Below are 24312 nucleotides of genomic sequence, written 5' to 3' on the forward strand. Positions count from 1 at the left end.
ATTTATTATCTAAATTAGGAAACTATAATAACCGAAATGGATTCTATTAATAATTATACTGCAACAACAGACATAAACCTGAATTGTCATCGACAAGTAGTACTTTTTAAAAATTATGTAAAAATATATAACATTAAATTTACCATCTTAACTATTTTTAAGTGTACAGTAAGTAGTGTTAAATATATTCATGTTGCTCAGCAGATCTCTAGAACTTTTCATCTTGCAATATTGAAGTACTTTACCCACTCAACACTAATACCCCTCCCCCTTCTCACCCAGCCTTTAGTAATCACTTTCCCCTTTCTGTTTCTATCATTTTGACCACTTTTAATATTTTATATAAGTGGCATCTTTTCACGTGCTTATTGGTCATTTATATATCTTCTTTGGAGAAATGTTTATTTAAGTCCTTTTCCCATTTTAATAAGGTTATTTATTTTGTTGTTGTTGTTGTCAAGTTATATAAGTTCCTTATATGTTCTGGATATTAACCCCTTATCAAATATATGATTTTAATTATTTTCTTCCATTGCATAGTTTGCCTTTTCACTCTGTTGTTTCCTTTGACACACAAAATTTTTAAGTTTGACATAGTCCTATTTGTCTGTTTTGTATTTTGTTAACTGTGCTTTTGGTCATCCAAGAAATCATTGCCAAATTGAAAGTCTTAAAGATTTTGTCCTTTGTTATCTTCTAAGAATTTAATAATTTTCGGTTTTAGATTTAAGTCTTTAATCATGTTTGAGTTGATTTTTCTGTATCATGTAAGGGTCCAACTTCTTTCTTTTGCATGTAGCTATCCAGTTATCTTTGCCTTTTTTGTAATCTATAGAAACAAAAGCCTACCAGTTGCTGAAGCAATCTACCCTTGAATATAATAGAAATCAAACTGAAGACAGATTCCAAAAGGAAGCTTCTGCATCACAATTGTCAGGTAAGCAAGGGAGGATTCAGCACTTGAAATCAATGTCTAGGAGACCCAGGGTGGTAGCCAGTGCTGTGTTCAGGGAAGAGTGGTCATTCTTTGAAGGTTTCTGGAGTTTGCTTTGTAACAAATTGTCACTGGGTCAGCATGAACCGGTATTTTTTCAGTCATTAATGAACGTGAGTTTGGAAAAGTCTTCTTTCCTGCATATGTGCTGGCCCCTCAAGGCTCGGATTCTACCTGTGTGTGTCATGATAGTAACATGTCACTAAATACCACAGAAGATACCTCAAATTACTTTTCTTACTGCATCTTCCAATTTCTTCTTTTTAAATTTTTTTTAAACTTTAGAGAGAGGGGAAGGTAGAGAGAAAGAGAGAGAAAGAAACATCAATTGGTTGTCTTCTGCAAATGCCACAATGGGGTATGGAGCACACAGCCCACAACCCAGGCGTGTGCCCTGGCCAGGAATTGAATCAGCAATCTTTCAGTTTGTGGGATGACACCCAACCAACTGAGCCATATCTGCCAGGGCATATCTTCCAATTTCTTAATCATCAATGAGAACCATCATCTTAGGCTATCCTCCCTCATCAGAATTTTGGGGCTTGGGGCGGTAAAAACTAGTTTTAAGCTTTCATGTAGTTTCTTTAATCTAGAATGTTTAAGTGTAATTTTCATTTTGTCATATTTTATTGTGTTTTTATTATTTTCAGTGCTTTTTATTTTATTATACCCTTTTCTTAGAATATCACCTCAGTTCCATTTGTGAAATCAAATGAATTAATACAGAGGGGTGTAAATGTCAACATTACTTTTATAATAAACACCACAATTTAACCTATGAGAATGAACAATGATTTCTTAATATCACATAATGCCCTGTCTAAACTCAGATTTCCCAGTTGCCTCAAAGATATATTCACCAGACAAACATTTTTTTCAGGGTCATACATATGGTGCGTCAGACTTGTCTTTGAAGAGCTATTTCCTAGATAATATTAGTGTTAGGATTAGTTGCTGAAAAATTCATTTATTTTGGTGGTTTTGAGAATTCAGTGAGCCACTGCAGGTTAAATACCAAGCACTGTGCCTGTTAGTGAAAGGCGTCCAGGGATGGCTGCCTGTGTTGGTGATGGTGGTTATTTGAACACCACAAACATGAGACATTATAGTTTGTTGAGATATAAAACAGCGCCTCTGCCCCTAATGGAAGTCTTCATCACTTTGGAGAGATACGGCACTTGTGAGCCCTTAAATGGTTGCTTTTCATGACCTTCTTTACATTTGAGTCACAGAATTAGAACCCAGAGGGATCTTAGAAAGTATGTATCCAAACTTCATTTTACAAGTGAGGCCCCAAGGGAGTAATGTCTCTTTCCAAGCATTATAGCTGGTTAGCAGACATACATAGTTTGGAAGGTGACTCCACAAATATGTTTTTGGTAAGTGTATTTTTGGATAGTTGATTGGACATGTTCAAAGGATGAGTATATTTGATATAAGTTGTAATCCATTGGATGTGTATTAAAATTATAGTACTATTAATATAATAATTAACATATTTTTGTTAATTTATTCATAAGTAAAGTGATACTTTATAGGTTTTGTAGTAAAACACCCCTAGATTCACCTTGCTCACTATACACTCAAAATTACACTGCGTGCTTTGCAAGATTCTAAATTTTCCACCATTGGGATCTTAGAAGTGTTTCTAATACTGTTCGCTGTCATAGTTAGATACTGCCTTTAATATTTATTTTACAATTGATCATGCATTACTTTTTCATTCTCATTCTCACTCTGATACTAAGGACTTCTCTGAGCTCCAAAGAGAAGTAGGAAGTAGGCTAGGAGGGCAGAGGGATATGGAAGCCAAATACCAGTGTTAAAATTCATAGCGCTATTCCAGGTAGTGGTGGGGATGTGCACTCTGAACTCAGGAGCCACCACCAAATCTAACTATTGAAGAAGAAGTTCATGTTTCAGTTACTTTCTATATCAGATGTCTTAGGTCTTTGTCTCTGGACCTATCTCTAAAAAAAGACACTTAAACCTTGTGCCTTTTTTTCATATCTGAAATGGCCTAGTCCTATGAAGCAAATGCTGACCCTGTTCAGGCTGAGTTATCAGGAGAATCACTCTGCTGCAGAGGTTATATATGCAGACAAGCAGATTACAGGTTAGAAACTCAGCAAATGACTTTTGCTGAGATGCCCATGCACTGTCTATCTGTGATCTTGGGCAGCTGCCAGTTAAGAATCAGATTTATAACAGACACATCCAAGGCTGAGGACTCCCAGGATGCACAGGTCAGGAATTTCCCTGCAAGCTGTGGGCACCATGGGGTTCCCCCAACTCCAGGGAAAGAGGTGCATTGTGCATCTTCCCAAACAACATTTTCAGGCTGGTTAAGGAGTGCCCTTGAAGTTTTTCAGTGGAGATTCAATCTCCTCTGCAAGATGGAAAAAGATTTGGCAGAGAGACTTAAAGGTGGGTGGTGGTGTTACAGAACCCTGCCTATGCTGTTCTGGAACAGCTGTGGGGTCCGATTTCCTGCCACCAAGAAGTGTGACTCCCAATGCAAAGGTTTGGTGAAAAAGGAAAGGGGTTGTTTATTTAAAGGTTATACGGATTCAGAATGATGGCAGATTTGTGATGTTAAATTCCACTCCCTTTAAAACACCCCAAAACACATAATCCTGCCCCTCTTTGCCAACCCAGGCCAGTTTCAGAGTATGCCGGTCAGAGGTACCATCTTTCAAAAAAGCAGAAGACCATGGCTCAGCATTTCCAGCCACAGTTCAGCATCCCAGGCATCTCCCACTAATCCGTACTTGATTAGGCAGGTTCTCAGCTGTGCCGCTGTGTTCTCTAGCCAGGTTTCCCAGGGGGTCTCCTCTTTCTTACTCCAGTTCTTAATCCAGCTCTTAATCCAAAACCACATGGCACCTCCTTACACATCAGGCCTTATGGTGGACTGGTGGGGGCCCTTCTACATCCTTTCAAACTACATGGCCGCTACATTGTGACTCCCCTCTCTCTCCTTCATGGCAGACCAGCCCCTAATTTGAAATGCTGACCGAGAGCTTCCTACATGACCTCATATTTGGTACTACATATTCTGAAAGTCACTTAGACCTTTTACCCAGGTGGTAGCATGGCTACCACTTGCCATTGTTATGAAAAGTATCTTAAGCCATATCATCCACTCTCCCTCCCCCCAGCCAAGGGCTGCAGGGACTTTGGGGACCCCTCACTCTGCACCCCATTTCAGTGTGGGCAACCATCATCCAAAAGTGTCAGCTACTTTGAGACCTGGTTCCTAGCACCCATTATCTTGGTTTGATGTCGTATTAAGGCCCATGTGCTTACACGTGCATCTTGGCCATTTAAAAGGGTGTTCTTTAAGCCCTGGCCAGGTGGCTCAGTTAATTGAAGTATTATCCCACACACCAAAAGGTTGCAGGTTTGATTCCCAGGCAGAGCACATATCTAGGTTGGGGGTTCAATCCCCATTTGGAGTGCATACAGGAGGCAACAATTAGATGTTCTCTCTCTCTCTCTCTCTTTCTCTCTCTCCCTCTCTCTTCCTCTCCTTCTAAAATCAATAAACATATCCTCAGATGAAAAATGAATAAACACATACATACATACATACATATATACATACCAATATGTTATTCCTTGCCTCAGAAGCTCCTTGCTTTCTGTGGCTTGAACAGCATCTTCCTCTGTTGATACTTGTTTTATCAAAGTTATTGTGAGGTCCCTTCTTTCTTCATTGCAACCATTGCTGCATGGAGGCTAATGCTGTCTCCTGTTTGCACTTGTCACAGGTTTGAACATTGGTAGTGGTACATTGAAGACAAAGACAACTAACAAAATTACTTCAGAAGCTAGTTTTTCATCCAGCGAAGGAAGTCCTTTGTCAAGGTAAAGTCATGAAAGCCTTTCTGAATAGTGGCAACAAGAAGAGAAATGTCACTGCACAATGAATCAAACTTTAGCTACATATTATTTTGTTGTGTGACTTGATAGAATGTTATGGTTCAGGGATTTTGTTGATCTAAACTAACAGTTGAAACTTTAGTGTACATTTGAAAATATTTGCACCAGAGCCAAGTATGTTTTGCAGCTGTTGTTTCCTTGGTTTAAGACTCAATTGACACCTCAGTGAACCACAAATTAGTGTCTACAGCTGCTCGCAGTAGGGCTGCTTAGAGGCCACACAATGGAAAAGGGCATAGAGAAAACATCAAACCTTAAAGGAAATAAGTGGCCCGTTTTTCTTTCTGAGACAGCTGATATATATGACAATAATTGCTGGATATTTGTTTTTGTACTCCTCTTTTTTACTAAGTATTTGGGCTAGATACTTTCTTGCTTATTTTCCATAAAGAACAAAATTTATTTTTTCACATTTCTTAAACTGTAGCACTTCTTGTACGTTTTTCAAGCAATGATGAGTGAGTTGTATGCTGGATTTGTCATCAACATTCAATACTAATGAGACCGTGACATTGAGTCACTTAGGAAGAATTTATAGATGGGAAAAGAAGCAATCATCTGATGAAATACCTACCTTTCCTGATTTTGGATAAATATAATTTAAAACAGGACAAGTTTCCTTTTCTAGTAACATTTCGCATATTAAAAAGTCCTTCCGATGATTGCGTTACATTTGGATTAACTGCTTACCCCACTGAAATTTTAAAACAGGAACTTTACATTTCTAGTATACTAAAAGATTAAGTGATTTGATTTGATCCAGAAATACAGTATTTTTTAAATTCTCTTTTGTTTATATTTTGAAAAACATTACAATATTTTTAGGACCTGGGATATTTTAAAATAATAGTGATTTTCTGAAATTGAATTCTTGCTTTTAGAAACCTGATAATTTCAATTTTAGGGAATTACTTATTTAATTATCAGAAATTATTATCTTTAATACTTGGGTTTTCATCCATGTTTTTTAAGAAAGTGAAAGATAAATTATGGGTCAGGAAGAGTATTATGGTATTATATTTTTATAATTATACTAAAAATGCAAGTTTTAGGTCTTCTAAAACAAATTTTAAAAGACAATAAATTCTACATGTATTTTTTAGGGCTTAATGTTACCATTTGGCATAATAATACATGTATTTAGTTTTTATAGATGGTTAGAAATGTTTGTTTTTATTATATTTTAGAGGCATTAAAAACAATTCTTCATAACCTTTTCTTTATATATACTCTTCAGATAATTTTTAAATACATTCAGAAAGCTGTTGGATTCTGTAGAGCATTTTTTCTCAGCCTGATCATTTCATGTCTTACATCTATATTTCATTATAAAATCAAACTTTTTTCTTCTTCAATTTGAGGCAGGGGCCTTTTGTTATTTACTGTTGTCTTGTGCATGAAATTAATTTCTTAAATAAATTACAAGTAATCACATCACCCCTTTTAAGAAAAAAAAGTCTTAAAGAAGCCTTGATTCTAATCCAGTGAGGAAAAGGTCTGGGCTCCAGGGAAGTGGGTTTGGATTTATCTGGTTTTGTTCTTATGCTAGGTTTGGTGTTGTTAATACACCACCTTGGGCTTTGAAGAGCTCCAGTTTTTCTGTTTGTGCCTGGATTCACAGAAATTATTTAGAGGCTTACATTTAAAGATCCCACTTACTGCAGTCACTCCTCATGCTTTATTGCTTTTACAAGTGGTCTCAAAACCAGTACTTGAGAATAAACATAACAGTGCAGTGCTGCTGTAGCACTTTTAAAAATTCTTCTTCACTCTTTTTTGTCAGTGAGCTGATGAGCAACCTTAAAAAAAAAAAAAAAAAAAAGGACCCTGCTAGACCTTTAAAAAAAAATGGCTTCCTCTGATGTCCCAGAAACAATAATTATGATGTGCTAGTTAAGCCCAAACTACAGCTGAGGGATTTTACTTTAAAGCAGCGGCTTGGGTGCAAAACTACATTTATAGCTCTTTGTCTGCACCTCATTATGTGTGGGCCTGATTCATTAAGTAATTGGTTTGCAGTTGTTTACATGAGTATTAAGGCCTTCTTTTCAGCTGCCTTTGAGAGATACATTGTGCAAATGTTGCCTGCAATGAATGCAGAATGAGGGCCAGAGGGTCCATCCTATTGGCTAAACAGTGTATTCTGTTGAAAAGCCAGAGAAAGGGATTGGGTGCTGCTTTGCATAGCAATGGCTTTCTTAATAAGCGTTACAGATTAATACACACAAGCTATAAAAGATGCAAAGAGATACTCTTAGCACATTTATACATGCTCATTTCATTGTGATGTGGTAGGGTCCGGATGCTTTCATATTATGTTTTTCAGAGCAGCAGCTTCAGTGCATGAGCCGTAATAGAATCCGATGTTTATTGTATTATAAATCACAGGCAAGCAGGCAGATTGGCAACAGTTTATTATTAAAGATTCTTTCAGGGTAAATCTTTTTCTACCATTGTATTTGCTTCAGCAAAATCATTTTGTGGTTGAGTGGGGATGAAAGGCATAATGTACGAAGGAGTGAGTCCTAATAGGAAGCTGTTCTCCGAGTAAAGACCACTTGTTCCCTTTTGTTCAGGGGTGCATGCCAGAGCTTCCTCTCCTCTGAAAACACTGTCTTGCTTTTACCTTCCCCAGGAAGCGGTTTTCACTCTCCCGGATCCATTTATTCAAAGGAGAGTATATTTTAGCAACCTGTCGTGTAACTTCAGTTTACTGGCTGGATCGAGATAACATTTTACCAAAAGAAAGAAAGAAACATTTTACCAAAAGAAATGTATGTGTGCTTACAACATAATTGCCTGGGGGAAAGATAGCCAAGTTCACCCAGCCATTGCAGGCACCCTGGGAGGGCCTCCATGGGTGGCATTCTGTGCCAGCCCTGCAGCCATGGGAGTGGCCACCGGAGGGCGCCAGGCTGCAGCTCATGTTTGGTGGGGCTGTGGTATTTTTCTTCGTGACAGGTCATTTCCCCCTGGGATAATGTGAAGATCACAAAGAAATAAAAATGAGGTTTTCTGGATGTGCTTTAGGTTCTCATATAAAAGACCCCCTTCTCCATCTCTGGCTTAGCAAACCTGAAGCTCCCTAAATAATCCATATGCTTTTCATCATAAACTAGTATACTTTACTTTTTCTACCCAGAGCACAAAAGAACAATCTCTTGATTATCTGAAGGGAAGGAGTTAGTTAACAAGTTGACCCCAGGCAGCTAAAAAATGGCATCTGTTGCAGGGCCCCTAGTTAACCATCAGAGGGCGCTCAGACTTTGTTGAATTAGACTCTCAGACTTTGGTCTGCCTGTAAAACTTAAAATTAGTATTTACAGATATTTGTTGGACACTTACTGGGATTTATTCTTTTTGGATTATTTTTAGCCTTCTACTTTTTAGAAACATGTATATTTTGAGGAAAATTCTAGCCAAAGATACTATGTGAGACATTTTAATATTTTTAACTAGTAGGCAAAATCAGTAAAAATTATAGAATTCTGAGTCTAGAAACCACAAATTCTCATAAATTAGTCATTTCCAGGCTTATAAAAGACCCTAGAACTTGAAGGACATTTCCTGCTGAAGCCTTTCCTCATTGTCCCCAACACTATAGACCATGTTCCTGGCAGGACACTCAGTCTCATTGCCAAATTCAACTGACATGCCCTCAAAGTCACATTAACTTGGGTAGTTGTTAACACACTGTGGATAGCTTTTTCTTTCAAAAAAAAAATGATACTGACCTTGAAGTTGAGAGTCAGTGTGTTACTAACATTAAGATATCCTCCACATCTGCTGTTTTCCAAATTCCTTCTCCCTACAAGCCAAGAATGAGCATCCAGTACCCTAGCCTGTTTTACCTCTGTTGCTGCCAGTTAGGAGTGCCTGTTGCCTACACCCCCTCAAGCGTTGAGTGGCCTGCACTCTGTAGCACCCTCCCAGCCAGCTGTCCCAGGTCTGTGTGCTCATTGGATGCCCGCATGTCATTTCCTCACACAGCATGCTATGTCATGTGCACTGGCTTCTACTCCTGCACTTTTGCTGGAATGCCATTGCCTCACTCTTTCACCTGACTGATGCCTACTAGATTATCAAGGCTTAACTTTTAACCTTCTGAAAGTTTCCTGAGCAGAGGCTATGGCACTGTGGCTATTTCTATTATCAATTTGTTTCTGGGAGCTCCTCACTAAGGTTTGGGTGGCTTTTCTCATTAACCAGTGCTCAATAACCATTGGACTTCCTGTGTGAGTAATCATCAATATATAGCTCCACCATTCACTCAAACATCATTTCTTTTTTTTAACTATATTCTATTGATTATGCTATTACAGTTGTCCCAATTTTTACCCCTTTGCCCCATATACCTTTCCCTCTAGCAATCCCTCCCCCTTAGTTCATGTCCATGGGTCATATATAAGTTCTTTGGCTTCTACATTTCTTGAACTATTCTTAACATCCCCCTGTCTATTTTGTACCTACCAGTTGTCCTTCTTGTTTCCTTGTACCTTTTCCCCCATTCGCCCCCTCCTGCCTCCCAGCCCATAACCCTCCAACTGATCTCCATATCTATGATTCTGTTCCTGTTCTAGTTGTTTGCTTAGCTTGTTTTTGTTTTTTTAGATTCAGTTGTTGATAGTTTTGAGTTGTCATTTTAATGTTCATAGTTTTGGCCTTCCTTTTCTTAAATAAGTCCCTGTAACATTTCATATAATATGGGCTTAGTATTGATGAACTCTTTTAGCTTTGCCTTACCTGGGAAGCATTTTATCTTCCCTTCAATTCTAAATAATAGCTTTGTGGGATAGAGTAATCTGGATTGTAGGTCCTTGCTTTTCAACACTTTCAAAACTTGCCAGTCCTTTCTTGCCTGCAAAGTTTCTTTTGAGAAGTCAGCTGATAGTGTTATGGGTACTCCTTTGTAGGTAACTCTGCTTTTCTCTTGCTGCTTTTAAGATTCTCTCCTTATCTTTAACTTTTGGCATTTTAATTATGATGTGTCTTGGTGTGGTCCTCTTTGGGTCCAGCTTATTTGGGACTCTCTGTGCTCCCTGGACCTGTGTGTTTATTTCCTTCTCCAAATTAGGGAAGTTTTCTTTCATTATTTTTTCAAATAAGTTTTCAATTTCTTGCTCTTTCTCTTCTCCTTCTAGCATCCCTATGATTTGGATGTTGGCACTTTTGGAGATGTCCCAGAGTCTTACTCTCTCCACATTTTTTTTTTGAATTCTTGTTTCCTCATTCTGTTCTGGCTGAATGTTTATTTCTTCTTTATGTTCCAAATTGTTGATTTGCACCTTGGCTTCCTTCCCTTCATTGTTGGTTGCCTGTGGATTTTTCTTTATTTCATTTAGTGTAGCCCTCACTTCTTCCTTTATGCTTTTGCTGTACTCAATGAGTTCTCTGAGCATCCTTATCACCAGTGTTTTGAACTCTGCATCTGATAGATTGGCTATCTCCATTTTGTTCAGTTATTTTTCTGGGGTTTTGTTCTGTTCTTTCATTTGAGCCATGTTTCTTTGACTCCTCAATTTGGCAGCCTGCCTGTGTTTGTGTCTGTGTATTGGGTAGAGCTGCATTGACTCCCTGTCTTAGCATGCCTATTAAGCTGAATGGGGTGGACACTTAGGTATTCACCAGGGCAGGGCAACCCACTTCACCACTTTGTGGCTCTGTATACTGGGGCGGGGTCAGTGAGAGATAAATGCTGCTGCCTAACTGCTGGAGGCTTGCTTGGCACTTGCCCCATTTCCAGTCACTTCACCAGTTTCCTGTATGGAGCTGATGCCTCTCCATTACCACCCTGGTGGTGGTTCCCAGAGTGGGTGGGTTTGTGTACATTCTAGGACCATGTAGGCCCTTTAAAGTGATTCTCCTGAGAGACCTGCAGTTTGTTCTGCCACCCCAACCCCCACTAGTTTTTACAGCCAGAAACTATGGGACATTATCTTCCAGCACTGGAACCCTGGGCTGCATGATCTGGCCTGGGATTACTTGCTCCCAAGGCACCCCTCCTGATCCTTATCCACCACATGTGAATGTGGGACCACCCATTCTGCCAGCCGCTGCTGCCACCTTGCTGCTGCCATACTGTTTCCTCTCTACCCCAGGTGTCCATCTCTACCCCTCCTACCCATCTGGATAAATATGGCTTCTTTAAATCCTTGGTTGTCAAACTTCCCTACAGTTCTATTTTCTGGCAGTTCTGGGTGTTTTTTGTTTTGAAGTTTTGATCCTTCTTATGGGTGAGCAAAGATGTGAAGCATGTCTACCTACGCTTCCATCTTAACTGGAATTAACTGGACCAAACGTCATTTTTTTAAAAAAAATCAGCTAGACATTTACCCTCACCTCTGTATGGCATCTTGCACCCCAGCTGCAGAATCACATACTTCATTAAGTTATCTGCATGAGTCTGCAGGAGAGGGAGAGGTGTGGGCAAACACATTTTCAAAGGGAGACTTGCAGCCAATTTTGATTACATCCTTTCTGTTTGTGCATTCTGCATTCAGTTTTCAGGAAGCAGGACCTGGGTGAGCACACTTACAGTGTTTTATTGAGGTTCTTACCTGAATTTGATGAGAACTTGTGGGCTTTTGACATGTTGGGGGCCTAGAGTGTTATCCCCCCAATCCTACTACCATCAATTCTCAGCCCACCCTGCGACTTCCCGTTATGGCTTATGTCACAGTTATTTGGTGTTTTCCTCCACTGAAGCATAAGAGCCCCAAGAGCAGAGATCAAGTGTGTCTTCTTGGCTGGTGCAGCCCCAGCACAGAGGCTGATGCATAGTGTCATCTGAGAAAGTGAGTGAGTGAATGAATAAATGAATGAATGAGCAAACTATTACACTAGATGTTCTTCCCACCGCTTGTGGATGGCCTGGTGGAGGCGGTTTTCCTGGCTTTTCCATCCTGACTCCCACCCATCGGGCTCCTCAAGGAGGATACTTCATACAGCTTAGGCCTGTTTCAACTCAGTTTGTCTCCAAATCTTAGCCTTTCTTGGCCCCCTGTGCCTGAATATTCATTTCCTCTACTTAGAACGCATGAAACCAAACCACGCACATGCCTTTCTTCATCCAAATGTCTGGACATTGCAGCAGTGCTGCTTCCCCCAAAACTTGCTGTATACAGACTCTCAACAAGATTATCTCTGTACACTTGGATGAAGGCATTACTAGCTCATTTTACACGCAAGAAAATGGATGCTTAGAAGGTTAGGAAACTTGCCCAGGGCCATGCAATAGGCAGCATTGGGTTTTAGGAGTAGAGTATCTCTGGCCCCACAGCTGACACTGTCCTAGCTTCTGAAAGGAACTCCCATAACAAGTAACACACTGGGACAGGGACCAGTTGTTTCATCTACCCAGGTTTCCCCTACCCTTCTGTTTTACCACTTCTCACAAGGCCCTATAGATACAGAGGTTTGCAACCTGTGACTTTTGTGTGCTGGGAAAAACATTTCGATCTACTTCTGCCCCACCACTGGCTGTCTTTGTGTGTCTTGGGACATATTCCTTAACCTTTCTGGAGCTCACCCAAGGATATGTTTATTGATCTTAGAGAGAGGAATGGAAAGAGAAAGAGAGAGAAACATCAATTAGTTGCCTCCCATATCCTGACTGGGAATCAAACCTGTGACTTTTTGGTGTATGAGATGATGCTTCAACTGAGTCACCTGGCCAGGACTCTGCTATAATTTAACAATAAGCTTCTTAGAAAGCCATAGTTTCATTTTCCATGTTTCATGTTTGTCTCTACTTGGTGGTTCCACAAAGCAAAACAATACTTGCAGATGTCCTTGCCATCTAATTTTGTATTTATGTTGACTACATCTAGTGATATTGGCCTTTTGTTCATATAAAATGAACAGTTAACACATAACTTTGACTATTTTCTTTAGTACACTGTGTCATGATTACATGCCATAGGTATTCACTCTGTTCCAGGTGCTGAACTTAGAATAAAACTGTTCTGTTTAGATCCTGACAGACCTTAGCTTCTTAAGTTTAGCAAGGGTGAGAACAAATGTGACTCTGATTAGAGCTGCCCTAATTTGGTTTATCAATAGCAGGGGAATTTATAAATAATTACTGATGTGCATCAAAAAGTAAGATGGCTTGATGAATAGATAGAAGATATGTGATAAAGTCAATGTTGCAAAATGTTAACAGTTGAGAATCTCCCTGGTTGCATATGTGGTGTCACTGTACAGCTAGGGGGGAAAAATTACCAAACCTACTGGGAAATTCTTCAGAAATCACTGTCCCATTATAATGAGACCAGTAGAACATGGTCACATTTTAATTTAATCATTTGTCTGTGGTATCTTACCTGAAAATGATCTATTTTTAAGTAGGACCTCCAGTCCAATTGTAAACTTTTAGGGGAAAAATACCAAGAGTGCTATCTTATATTCCAAGAATTACCCTTGAGAGACAATGCAGGGAAAGCAGACTCTCTGATTTGCAGCACACATCGGCCTTGTTTCACCACAGGCTGGGAAAACTGTGGCCCTGGGGCTAAGGCCTGGCTATACCACCTAGTTGTGTGCCGTCTTTAGCAGTTTTTACACTTTTAAATGGTTGGGAAAAGTCCAAAGGAAAATAATGGTGCATGATAGCTGAAAGTTATATGAAACTCAATTTCAGGGTCTCTTAATGAAGTTTCATTTTAATATAGTCATGCCTATTTATTTACAAATCGTCTATGGCAGTTTTTGTGCTGCAACCATACAGTTGAGTAGACAGAGACAATATGGCCCATACCACCCGAACTGTTTACTCTCTGGCTCTTCACAACAACCCTTTGCTAACCTCTGCCTTACAAGATAGAAATGTTACTTTCATGCATTCTGGCAAGATTAGGGAGATTCCGAGTCCATCCGATGGAGTGTGGTAACCATATCCCATGGCCCTAACTTTAACTCTTGCATTTCTTAGGCTTTCAAAAGTGAATTCATTTTTGTTTTTCTCTCATTTATGATAGTAGCTAAATAAGTGGGCCCTAAACAGCACTACAAGGAAAGTTCTCACACTGTCCCCTTTGAACTTGTCTTAGCTTTTTACATGTTAGTTGTGACCCCAAAAAGAATGTTGCCCCTGAGAATTACGTACAATAAAAATCAGCCTTGACCTGCAGTGTCACGTTGACTTGCAGAAATGGTTTCCCTAAGGGAAAAATCGTTACCCCATAGGTGTGAAGATTGAGTAGAAAACACCTAAAAGCATCTTCCACCTTTCCCAGTGGGTGAACTACATTAATTTAGGTCTGAAACATGTTTCTTGTAAGAAAGAATGTTTTTAGTAAGAAACTTGAACAACATGATTCTGGACTTACATAAGTCAAAAAATGCAAATGAAATAATGTATCATCAAATAATGACCGAGTGCCTTTAAGCAGGGCCCTGGGCTTAGTGAGGCTCATGTATTCATTCCACACATATTCACTGAGCACATACTAAGTGCACAGTACCAGGTTATCCAGCTGAGCTGAAACAGGTGTGGTTGCTGCCATCATGGAGCTTACTGTCTAGAGGGGAGAGATCACCTGTCAGTCAGTTACACAAATGGATGTGAAACAGCAGCTTTGATGAGATGGGTTGGAGGGTGGCATTGGGGGATATAGGATGGGGAAAGCTCCAGCAAAAGGGCCCAATTAAGTCTGGAGCATCAACCTTAAATGTACTGTTCTGGACTTAATTTTCCTCCTAAAAACAATGGGAAGGCCTTAAAGAGTTTTTAGCAAGGAAGAGGGGTGATCAGATCTCTGTTTCAAAAAGCTCACTCTTGCTGCTGTGTGGAAAAGATGGATATGGTGTCACCAGTCAGGGGGCTATTACAAAAGTTTAAAAAAAAAAAAAAGATCCAGGTAAGAGATGCTAGTTTTGTTGACTAGACAGAAGGAGCCTGGTTTGGCCAGAAGGGGACCAGCCTGGGAAGATCATGAGTTTGGTAATGGCCAGGCATGTTCACCATGAGGCACTTTGGAGGTAGCCAAATAGAGTGGGCAAGTGAGAATTGGACATGTTCCTGGGGCTCAGACAAGTGTCCCAGGCCGTGGGGACCTGGCCTGTGCCAGCCTCCTTGCCCTTGCTCATGTCAAGGGATCCTGGTCGCCACATCCCACTGCATTCTGCTCCTCAGTCCTGGTCTGTGAAATCCTTTCCATCTTTCAGAGTCCAGGAGGCTCCTTGCTTCCTTGAGGATCCTACAGCCACCCCATCACCAAGCCTGTGCACTCAGTTCTCCCAGGCAGCAGTGCCCTCACCCTCTCCCCCTATGGCTCTTATGGGGCAACAGCTGACAAATTAGCCTGTCTTTGCACTCTGCTAGTGTTTTATAATCTATCTCTCCCCTCTAGCACTTAGGCCAGTGTTTTCATGAAATGGGATGTGAGTAAATAGTAGACAAAACCCACAGTTGTGTTTAATGTGTGTGCACACACACTTTATGTAAGATGAATTTTTTTAGTGTCATGTTGTTGGCCCCCACCTTACTGGCAGTCTCCATGACTATCAATTAGCACTGGACCCTTTCAGATGGTCATGGAGCCATCTTCTACTCTTCTTGGAGAAATGGCCACAGACAACTAGTTAGTCATAGCAAATAAACAGGCACCAAGTTTAAAAGGAGCATTGACATATACTGAGCCTAGAAGATGATACCTTAGTGGAACTTGTTTTAGTGAAGAAATAAATATGTAAATTGTGGTGACTATGGCAAAAGGCAGATTTGTAAGCTATGAGCTAGCCAGGCTTGAGCCAAAGGGAAGGAGAAGATGAGTTCATAGGGTGTCTTGCATCAAGAGGACTGTGGTCCCAGCTGTGAGAAGAACAGTGATGGTGTATGATGGGGTCTATGTCTTTTCTCAGCATTCTCCCCATCTAAAAGGATGAAACCTGTTTTAATAAAATAATCTTGTAAATGTAAATACAGGTGAGTACTTTGGCAAAAACACAAGAAAATAAATCAAAATAGCAAGACATACACAAGTAGCAGTTTCTTGTTTAATATCTCCTTTGACCATTCAGTATTTTTAAAGAGAAAACAGACCCAAAATGGAGTCACGTGTGCTAAAGCCCATTACATCAAACCCAGACTTAATATCTGACCTAATTTCAGTTTCAACCTTCTCCAGGAATGTAATATTAATCAGTCAGTCTAAATTGTCTAGTTAGTATCAATGAGACAATATGTCACAAGGGTCCTCCCCACCCCATCCTCAAAGGAAACTGAGACAATCTGCCTGATAAAACCTCCATCTTCTACTAAAGGCCTGAAACAATCCTTTCTTTTCTTTTGCTAATAATTTTCTTGTTCCACCCAGTTTCTGCTTACAAAAGCCTTCCACGTGGTACAGCTTCTTGGGGCTCCTCTCTTATTTCCTAGATGGAATGCTGCCCAATTCATGAATTGTTCAATAAAACCAATTAGATCTTCTTATTTACTTCGAATATTTACTTCATATTTACTTCATATTTACTTCATATTTACTAGAATTGCCCATTTACTTAGTTGAATTTTTGTTCTCTAACAGTATGAGTCTTAAAGAATTTAAGTATAATTTAAAAATTGAATGATGCTCCCCGAGGGGACTTTTAAATTCATTAAAAATGTAAGAACTCTTGAAAAGGAGTACTGAGATGGGCATCATATCCCACAGAGCCGGTTTCTTGTTTTATTGGCTTTAGTAAACAAGCTACTAGGTATTAGATGCCATAGACACTTGCATTTTTTTTTTTAATATATTTATTGATTATGCTATTATAGTTGTCCCATTTCCCCCCCACCCCACTCCATCCTGCCCACACCCCTCCCTCCCACATTCCCCCCCTATAGTTCATGTCCATGGGTCATACTTATAAGTTCTTTGGCTTCTACATTTCCTACACTATTTTTACCCTCCCCCTGTCTATTTTCCACCTATCATCTATGCTACTTATTCTCTGTACCTTTACCCCCCTCTCCCCCTCCCACTCCCTTATTGACAACCCTCATGTTCTAGTTGTTTGCCTAGTTTGCTCTCATTTTTGTTTTATGTGTGGCAGTTAATAACTGTGAGTTTGCTGTCATTTTTACTGTTCCTATTTTTGATCTTCTTTTTCTTAGGTAACTCCCTTTAACATTTCATATAATAAGGGCTTGGTGATGATGAGCTTCTTTAACTTGACCTTATCTGAGAAGCACTTTATCTTCCCTTCCATTCTAAGTGATAGCTTTGCTGGATACAGTAATCTTGGATGTAGGTCCTTGCGTTTAATCTTGGGTAATGTAATTATGATGTGCCTTGGTGTGTTCCTCCTTGGGTCCAGCTTCTTTGGGACTCTCTGAGCTTCCTGGACTTCCTGGAAGTCTATTTCCTTTGCCAGATTAGGGAAGTTCTCCTTCATTATTTGTTCAAATAAGTTTTCAATTTTTTGTTCATCCTCTTCTCCTTCTGGCACCCCTATAATTTGGATGTTGGAACGTTTCAAGGTGTCCTGGAGGTTCCTAAGCCTCTCCTCATTTTTCCAAGTTCTTGTTTCTTCATTCTTTTCTGGTTGGATGTTTGTTTCTTCCTTCTGGTCCACACCATTGATTTGAGTCCCAGTTTCCTTCTCATCACTATTGGTTCCCTGTACATTTTCCTTTGTTTCTCTTAGCATAGGCTTCATTTTTTCATCTGTTTTTCGAATAGATTCAACCAAGTCTGTGAGCATATTGATAACCAGTGCTTTGAACTGTGCATCCGATAGGTTAGCTATCTCTTCGTCGCTTAGTTGTATTTTTTCTGGAGCTTTGAAGTGTTCTGTCATTTGGGCCATTTTTTTTTTCTTGGCGCCTCTGTTACTTTAAGGGGCGGAGCCTTAGGTGTTCACCGGGGCGGGGTTGCGCTGGTCTCTACGGCTGTGATGCTGTACGTGGGGGAGGGGCTGAGAGGGAGCAATGGCGGCCGCCTCACTCTCCTCCGGCTTTCAATCTTTCACTCCGCTACCCACAATCAAACTGGGCCACTCTGTTGCTGGTTCCCGAGTGGGCGGGCCTGTGCACACTCTAGGCCCCTGTGGGTCTCTCCAACGACCTCTCCTGTGAGGCTGGGAGTCTCTCCTGCTGCCGCCCCAACCCCCAGGGGCGTTTTCAATCAGACGTTTGAGGCTTTATTTCCCCTGTGCTGGAGCCTTGGGTTACGCCGTCTGCTTCGCTCCCCACCGTTCGTCCGGTTTATCTGTGGGCGAATGTGGTGCCGCGGGGTGCTACCCGCCACTCTGCCTGCCCCGTTCTCCGCCACTCTGAGTCCGGCCCTCTGGGTTTATCTGTGCAAATGTGGGGTCGCAGGGTCTGCTAGTGCTCGGACTGCCTGCGCCATTTGTCCCACACTCCGCCAGTCTCAGTCCCGCCACAGCCACGCGAGTCCTCTCCACCCTGGTGCCCGTCTCCGCCCCTCCTACCAGTCTGGATGAATGTTTATTTTCTATTTCCTTGGTGTTGGTCCCCCTTGCTGTTCGATTCTCTGTCAGTTCTGGTTGTGCGAGGAGGCGCAGTGTGTCTACCTACGCCGCCATCTTGGTTCTCCGACACTTGCATTTTTATGAATGTGATACATGGAGACTTAAACAGTTGTCCAGGATACTCCCACTTTTCTCTACCATGTGTTAATATGTTTAACTAAGGAAACTAAGAGTTTATTTTGAAATCTTTTGTTAAACTATTAAATATTGGTATCACTGGCTTCGCAAAGATAACTATTTTGACTCCTTGCCAACTGATCCTTTTATCCTAACATCTTGAACTCCCTATTTAAGGTATTTCTCTTTCAGTTTGTCTACAAATGCTAAAGCTTTACACGTTAGTGTTTTCCAATGACTGTTGAGGGGATATCGGTCTCCTGCCTCACTGCCAAGCATTCACTCTCCAGCAACAGCACAGTGCACAGTGCCCCACAGCACATGCAAGGCCTCTGAGAGGCAGCATTCAGGGAGAGCAGAGATGTCATAATATGGACCCTCCCACCAAAGCATCCACAAATACCTCTGGCCACAGAAGTCCTGACATTTTCTTTTTCCTTTTTTTTTTTAATTTTTATTGTTATTCAATTACAGTTGTCTGCATTTTCTCCCCACCCCTCCACCCCACCCCAGCCAAACCCACCTCCCTCCCCCACCTCCACACACCCCCTTGATTTTGTCCATGTGTCCTTTATAGTAGTTCCTGTAATCCCCTCTCCCCACTATCCCCTCACCACTCCCTTCTGGCTATTGTTACATTGTTCTTAATTTCAATGTCTCTGGTTATCTTTTGTTTGCTTTTTTCTTTTGTTGATTATGTTCCAGTTAAAGGTGAGATCATATGGTATTTGTCCCTCACCATCTGGCTTATTTCACTTAGCATAAGGCTCTCCAGTTCCATCCATGCTGTCACAAAGGGTACAAGCTCCTTCTTTCTCTGCTGCGTAGAATTCCACTGTGTAAATGTACCATAGTTTTTGGATCCACTCTTTTGCTGATGAGCACTTAGGTTGCTTCCAGTACTTGGCTATTGTAAATTGTGCTGCTATGAACGTTGGGGTGCATGGGTTCTTTTGGATTGGTGTTTCAGGGTTCTTAGGGTATAATCCCAGCAACAGAATTGCTGGGTCAAAGGGCAGTTCCATCTTTAGTTTTCTGAGGAAATTCCATACTATTTTGCACAGTGGCCTCACCAGTCTGCATTCCCACCAACAATGTACTAGGGTTCCCCTTTCTCCGCATCCTCTCCAACATTTGTTTGTGGATTTGTTTATGTTGGCCACTCTGACTGGTGTGAGATGGTACCTCATTGTGGTTTTAATTTGCATCTCTCTCATGGCTAGTGATGCTGAGCATCTTTTCATATGTCTCTGGACCCTCTCTATGTCTTCCTTGGAGAAGTGTCTGTTAAAGTCCTTTGCCCATTTTTTAATTGGGTTGTTTGTCTTCCTGGAGTGGAGTCATGTGAGTTCTTTATATATTTTGGAGATCAGGCCCTTGTCTGAGGTATCATTGGCAAATATGTTTTCCCATACTGTTGGTTCTCTTTGTAATTTGGTGCTGTTTTCTTTAGCCATGAAGAAGCTTTTTATTTTGATGAGGTCCCATTTGTTTATTCTTTCCTTTATGTCCCTTGCTTTAGGGGACATGTCTGTGAGGATGTTGCTGCGTAGAATGTCTGAGATTTTCCTGCCAGTGTTTTCCTCTAGGACTTTTATGGTGTTACAACTTATATTGAAGTCTTTTATCCATCTTGAATTTATTTTTGTATATGGTGTAAGTTGGTGATCGAGTTTCATTTTTTTTGCACATAGCTGTCCAGATCTCCCAACACCATCTGTTGAAGAGGCTGTTTTTGCTCCATTTTATGCTCCTGCCTCCTTTGTCAAATATTAATTGACCGTAAAGACTTGGGTTTATTTTTGGGCTCTTTATTTTGTTCCATTGGTCTATGTGCCTGTTTTTATGCCAGTACCAGGCTGTTTTGATTACAGTGGCCTTGTAATACAGTTTGATATCAGGTATTGTGATTCCTCCTGCTTTGTTTTTCTTTCTCAAAATTGCTGCAGCTATTCAGGGTCGTTTATGGTTCCATATAAATTTCTGAAATGTTTGTTGTATATCTGTGAAATATGTCATGGGTACTCTAATAGGCATTGCATTGAATCTATAAATTGCTTTGGGTAGTATGGCCATTTTGATGATGTTAATTCTTCCAATGCATGAACATGGTATATGTTTCCATTTGTTTGTGTCTTCCTTAATTTCTTTCTTTTTCCTTTTTTTTAAATTCCAGTTTATTGTTGGACAATATTGTTTCATATATATATATGTGTGTGTATATATATATCTATATATATATATCAAACAGGCCAAAAAAGTAAATAAATAAACAGAAACTTCATAAACAAAAAAAAGGGGAAAAAGCAACTTTTTATCTTTGGCATTTTTAACCATCTCCTACAAATGAACTACTTATCATACAGTTAAGTAGATACAAAAAAAAAATTACCAAAATGCTTGGAATAAGATTGTTTTTTGTTGTTGTTTTAGCCTTTTTACAAGGTCTTTTTTTCTCCATCGAGACTATAATGAACATGGTCACACCAGAAGTAGTCGGAAGTAGGACAGAGAACACTCCAAAGGCTGGTTTGGTCATCTGAGATTAATAAAAATAGCTTACCCCTAACAACATGTACAAAAACATAAAGTGAAAATAAAAAATACAAACGAATTTACCTTTTTTAAGTACTTTAAAAAAGCAGGAAATTTTGCTTTTGTTCCTCTCTTGTTGCAAATTCACATTGTGGTTTTGGTTGGGTGGGGGACAGTGTATGTCATCTATGGGTGGCTCTGCAGTGGAGGGTGGGCAGGCAGGCAGGGCTCTCATGTTTAGATTGTCAGATGGGAAGTGGATGGTAAATAGGTCACAGAGGCCTTTTTTTAAAGATTAACTTTTCCTTTTTTTCTGTGTAGTCATCCTCATTGGTTTTCTGCTTCTTAGTGTCAACATCATCCTCCTCACCATCTTCAGCTGCCCATTTGCCCGTAGCTGCCTAAACATTTCTTTTATTGTTTATGCTATTACAGTTGTCCCAATTTTTCCACCCTTGCCTCCATCCTCCCAGCCTGCCGCCTCATTCCCACAGTCAGTCCCCACACATTGTTCATGTCCATGGGTGATGCATATATGATCTTTGTCTAATCCTTTCACCTTCTTTCAATCAGTTCCCTCACCCCTCCCCACTTAGAGCTGTCAGTTGTTCCATGTTTCTGTGCCTTTGATTTTATTTTGCCCATTAGTTTATTTTGTTCAGTAGATTCCAGTTATGTCAGATCATATGGTATTTGTCTTTCATTGACTAACTTATTTCTCTTAGCATAATAGTATCCAGTTCCATCCATGCAGTTGCTAAAAGTAAGACTTGCTTCTTTTTTACTGCTGCATAGTAGTCCACTCTGTAAATGTACCACAGCTGTTATTCCACTCATTTACTGATGGGTAATTAGGCTGTTTCCAGCATTTGGCTATGGTATATAGTGCTGCTATAAACAAAGAGGTGCATATATTCTTTTGAATTGCTGTTTTGGAATTCTTTGGGTATATTCCCAGCAGTGGAATCACTGGGTCAAAAGACAGTTCCATTTAGAATTTTTTGAGGAAACTCCATACTGTTTTCGAGACTAGTTGCACCAGTCTGCATTCCCACCAACAGCGCACTAGGGTTCCCTTTTGTCCATATCCTCGCCAGCAATTCTTGTTTGTTGATTCATTAATGATAGCTTTTTTGGCAGGTATGAGGTTATATCTCATTGTGGTTTTGTTTGTTTTTTTACTGCTTACTTTTGATTTTTTAAAAATATATTCTATTGATTATAGTACTACAGTTGCCCATTCCCCACCTTCACTCCATCCTGCATATCCCCTCCCTCCCACATTCCCCCCCTATAGTTCATGTCCATAGGTCATACTTACAAGTTCTTTGGCTTCTACATTTCCTATACTATTCTTACCCTCCCCCTGTCTATTTTCTATCTACCATTTATGCTACTTATTCTCTGTACCTTTCCCCCCTCTCACACCCTCCCACTTCCCTGTTGATAACCCTCCATGTGATCTCCATTTCTGTGGTTCTGTTCCTGTTGTAGTTGTTTGCCTAGTTTGCTTTTGCTTTTGTTTTAGGTGTGGTTGTTGAAAACTGTGAGTTTGCTGTCATTTTTACTGTTCGTATTTTTTATCTTCTTTTTCTTAGGTAAATCCCTTTAACATTTCGTATAATAAGGGTTTGGTGATGATGAACTCCTTGAACTTGACCTTATCTGAGAAGCACTTTATCTGCCCTTCTATTTTAAATGAAAGCTTTGCTGGATACAGTAATCTTGGATGGAGGTCCTTGCCTTTCATGACTTCAAATACTTCTTTCCAGCCCCTTCTTGCCTGTAAGGTCTCTTTGGAGAAATCAGCTGACAGTCTTCTGGGAACTCCTTTGTAGGTAACTGTCTCCTTGTCTCTTGCTGCTTTTAAGATTCTCTCCTTCTGTTTAATCTTGGGTAATGTAATTATGATGTGCCTTGGTGTGTTCCTCCTTGGGTCCAGCTTCTTTGCGATGCTCTGAGCTTCCTCGACTTCCTGGAAGTCTATTTCCTTTGACAGATTGGGGAAGTTCTCCTTCATTATTTGTTCAAATAAGTTTTCGATTTTTTGCTCTTCCTCTTCTCCTTCTGGCACCCCTATAATTCAGATGTTGGAACGTTTAAAGATGTCCTGAAGGTTCCTAAGCTTCTCCTCATTTTTTTGAATTGTTTCTTCATTCTTTTCTGGTTGGATGTTTATTTCTTCCTTTTGATCCACAGTGTTGATTTGAGTCCCAGTTTGCTTCGCATCACTATTGGTTCCCTGTACATTTTCCTTTGTTTCTCTTAGCAAAGCCTTCATTTTTTCATCTAATTTGTGACCAAATTCAACCAATTCTGTGAGCTTCCTGGTTACCAGTGTTTTGAACTGTGCATCTGATAAGTTGGCTATCTCTTCATTGCTTAGTTGTATTTTTTCAGGAGCTTTGATCTGTTCTTTCATTTGAGCCTTTTTTTTTTTGTCATGATGTGCCTGTTACGTAAAGGGGCGGAGCCTTAGGTGTTCACCAGGGCAGGTTAACTCTCCAGGCTGCAGTGTGATGCTGTGTGGGGGCGAGGGATCCGATAGGGAGCAATGGTGCTTGCTCCAGTCTTTGCTGGATTTCAGTCATTCCCTCTGCTACCCACAATCAAATTGGGCCCTTCTGGTGCTGCTTCCCAGGTGGGTGGGTTTGTGTACGTCTAGGACCCTGTGGGTCTCTCCCACGACCTCTCCTGTGAGGCTGGGAGTTTCTCCCTCTGCTGCCTCAACCCCCCCAGTTGTTTTCAATCAGTTGTTTGAGGCTTTATTTCCCCACGCTGGAACTCTGTGTTGCACAGTCACCTGGTCCACCAGCTGCTGCCTCGCTGGCCAGCTGCAACTTTGCTAACCTGCTCCACAATCCGCCACCTCACTGGGTCCACCAGCTGCCATCTTGCCACGAGTCCTCTCTGCCCGGCTGCCCATCTCTGCCCCACCTACCAGTCTGGATGAATGTTTCTTCTTTATCTCCTTGGTCGTGGGACTTCCATACAGTTCCTTTTTCTGTCAGTTCTAGTTGTTTTTTGTTTTTAAATGGTTTTTGTCGTTCTTTTGGTTGTGCAAGGAGATACAGTTTGTCTACCTATGTCTCCATCTTGGCTGAAGTCCTCATTGTGGTTTTAATTTGCATCTCTCTGATGGCTAGTGATGCTAAGCATCCTTTCATATGTCTCTGGGCCCTCTGTATGTCCTTATTGGAGAAGTGTCTATTCAAGTCCTTTGCCTATTTTTTAAAATAGAA

General features: G+C 40.6%; 1 protein-coding gene across 5 annotated transcripts in view; it reads left to right on the forward strand.

The window, feature by feature from the left end:
* Nucleotides 1–24312, forward strand: part of KIZ (kizuna centrosomal protein) — a 164543-nt gene that overhangs the window by 123155 nt on the left and 17076 nt on the right. For all 5 annotated transcript variants that reach the window (XM_024559485.4, XM_024559484.4, XM_024559483.4 and 2 more), the window contains 2 exons: nt 836–937; nt 4768–4864. In XM_024559485.4, the coding sequence (XP_024415253.2) occupies nt 836–937; nt 4768–4864 (199 nt within the window). The remainder of the gene's footprint in view (nt 1–835; nt 938–4767; nt 4865–24312) is intronic.

This window comes from Desmodus rotundus, chromosome 6, assembly GCF_022682495.2.
Source record: "Desmodus rotundus isolate HL8 chromosome 6, HLdesRot8A.1, whole genome shotgun sequence".
In the NCBI taxonomy this organism is placed as follows: domain Eukaryota; kingdom Metazoa; phylum Chordata; class Mammalia; order Chiroptera; family Phyllostomidae; genus Desmodus; species Desmodus rotundus.